This window comes from Parus major, unplaced genomic scaffold (genome assembly GCF_001522545.3).
Source record: "Parus major isolate Abel unplaced genomic scaffold, Parus_major1.1 Scaffold220, whole genome shotgun sequence".
Classification (NCBI taxonomy): Eukaryota; Metazoa; Chordata; class Aves; order Passeriformes; family Paridae; genus Parus; species Parus major.
In genome coordinates, this window is record NW_015379263.1 from 9,193 (window position 1) to 11,113 (window position 1,921).

The 1,921-nt window shown below is 67.8% G+C and overlaps 1 protein-coding gene across 1 annotated transcript in view; it reads right to left on the reverse strand.

Annotated features, from left to right (window-relative positions):
• The window catches only part of BAZ2A (bromodomain adjacent to zinc finger domain 2A), an 18,531-nt gene that overhangs the window by 9,174 nt on the left and 7,436 nt on the right, over positions 1-1,921 (reverse strand). Inside the window, exons 6-12 of the mRNA XM_033511443.1 lie at positions 1,660-1,867; positions 1,399-1,500; positions 1,105-1,315; positions 934-995; positions 786-851; positions 490-681; positions 143-397 (exon numbers count right to left, since the gene is read on the reverse strand). Of these exons, the coding sequence (XP_033367334.1) occupies positions 143-397; positions 490-681; positions 786-851; positions 934-995; positions 1,105-1,315; positions 1,399-1,500; positions 1,660-1,867 (1,096 nt within the window). The remainder of the gene's footprint in view (positions 1-142; positions 398-489; positions 682-785; positions 852-933; positions 996-1,104; positions 1,316-1,398; positions 1,501-1,659; positions 1,868-1,921) is intronic.

Here is a 1,921-nt window from a genome sequence, read left to right on the forward strand (position 1 = left end):
CAGGAAGGGGGTCTCACCTGGCAGGGAAGGGGTCTCACCTGGCAGTAGGGGGTCTCACCTGGCAGGGAAGGGGTCTCACCTGACAGGAATGGGGTCTCACCTGGCAGGGAAGGGGTCTCACCTGACAGGGAAGGGGTCTCACCTGGCAGTAGGGCGGCAGCCCGGGGTCGCAGAGCGCTGCCTGCAGCAGCCTCACCAGCAGGTCCTGCAGCTGCCCCGCGCCGGGGGCCACCCCCAGCAGCCCCTCCTGCAGCGCGCCCAGCGTGGGCACGTCCCGAGCAGGCTCCAGCCCCAGAACCTTCCCGTAGCTCTGCAGGAACTCCACCACCGTCAGGCAGTCGGAGAAGGCGCGGCTGGGCAGGACGAGCCCCGGGATGCGGGAGAAGGCTGGAAGGGGCTGTGGATCAGGGAGGAAAGCAGGGAGAGGGTCAGGGCCAGCTGGTGGCTCCCCAGGGTGACCTTTCTGAGCCCCCCCCGGGCACAGCCCACCTGGTGGTCCCCCAGGCACATGTCCTCCGTGGGCTTCTTCATCTCCTCCAGGATGAGCTGCTGCCGCTGCCGCTCCTCCAGGCGCCGCTGGGCCAGCAGCCCCTTGTCCGCCTTCCGAGCCCCCTTGCCCTTCTTCTCCTTGGGCCGGGCCTTGTCCTTGCCCTTCTCTGGCTTCCCCTTCTTCTCCTTGGCCTGGGTCAGAGCCCGGATGTGTGGGGAAATAAGGTGAGAGGGAAAATCCATCTTCATTTTTCATCTCCTCCCTCTCCCCGGCCTACCCGTGCCCACAGACTCACCTTGGATTTCTTCTTGACCTCCTTGGCCCTGGGGGCTTTGGCCTCCTGCTTCTGCTTGTTCTTGGCCTGAGGGGAGGACAAGAGCAGCTCAGGGCCCCCCTGCGCCAGGGAAACCCCCACCCAAACCTGAGCAGCCCCCGAGCCCCACCTTCCGCCTCATTTTCTTCTTGATCTTGCTCATTTTCAACTTGTCCTCCTCGCTGAGCACCTCTGGGGGGGACACAGAGGGTGAGCGAACATGAACCAGGCGCTGGATCCCACCGGGGCCAGGCTGAGGGGCTTCCCCAGCTCCCCCACACCGGGGCTGGCCAGGGGGTACCTTGTGCTTCCAGCCTCTTCAGCAGCCGTGCATCCGTTTTACTCAGCAAATCCACCATCCTGACCTTGGGAGGGCGGCCCCGGCCCCGTTTGGTGGCCGGGGGCTCCTTGGCTTTGGCCTTCTCGGCGTTGCGGGGCCGGCCGCGCTTGCCCGTGATGGCCTGGATGCGCCCGGGGATCTCCTCGGGGCTCAGCTTCACCCACTGCACACCCTGTGGGGCACGAGCTGGGGTCACCCCCCGGCACAGCGCGGGGCTGGGGGGCACAGGGGGGGCTCAGCCGCCCCCAGACCCACCTCAGGCGTGTCCCGCTCCTCGTAGAAGTCTCCCACGGGCATGCGGGGGCTGAAGCTGAAGTGCTCCCGCCGGACATCCTGCACCATGTTCCTGCTCAGGTACTGGGCACAGGGAGGAGGAGGAGGAGGAGGAGGAAGGCTGTGAGCGAGGCCCAGCGCTCCGGGTTCCATCAGCTGCAATCCTGGCCTTTGGGGGGCTGCGGAGGAGCAGAACCTCCCCCCTCGGCTCGGCCGCCACCCCGCAGCGCCCCGGGGCCGTACCTTGATCACCTCCGGGAACTGCTTCATCCTCTTCCCGCAGGGGCCGTAGTACCAGGTCTCGCCCTGCCAGCGATGGTTCCCCTTCTTGATCCGAACCTCCCGCCTCCACCTGGGCACGGCAGCGTCAGCCCGGGGCCGTGGGGCAGGATGGGGAGGGGGCGGGATGGGGACGGGATCGGGGCGGAACGGGGCGGGGACGGCCCGAAGGGGACAGGATCAGGGACAGGAGGGGATGGCGGCGGGGACAGAGCGGTGGGAGGGG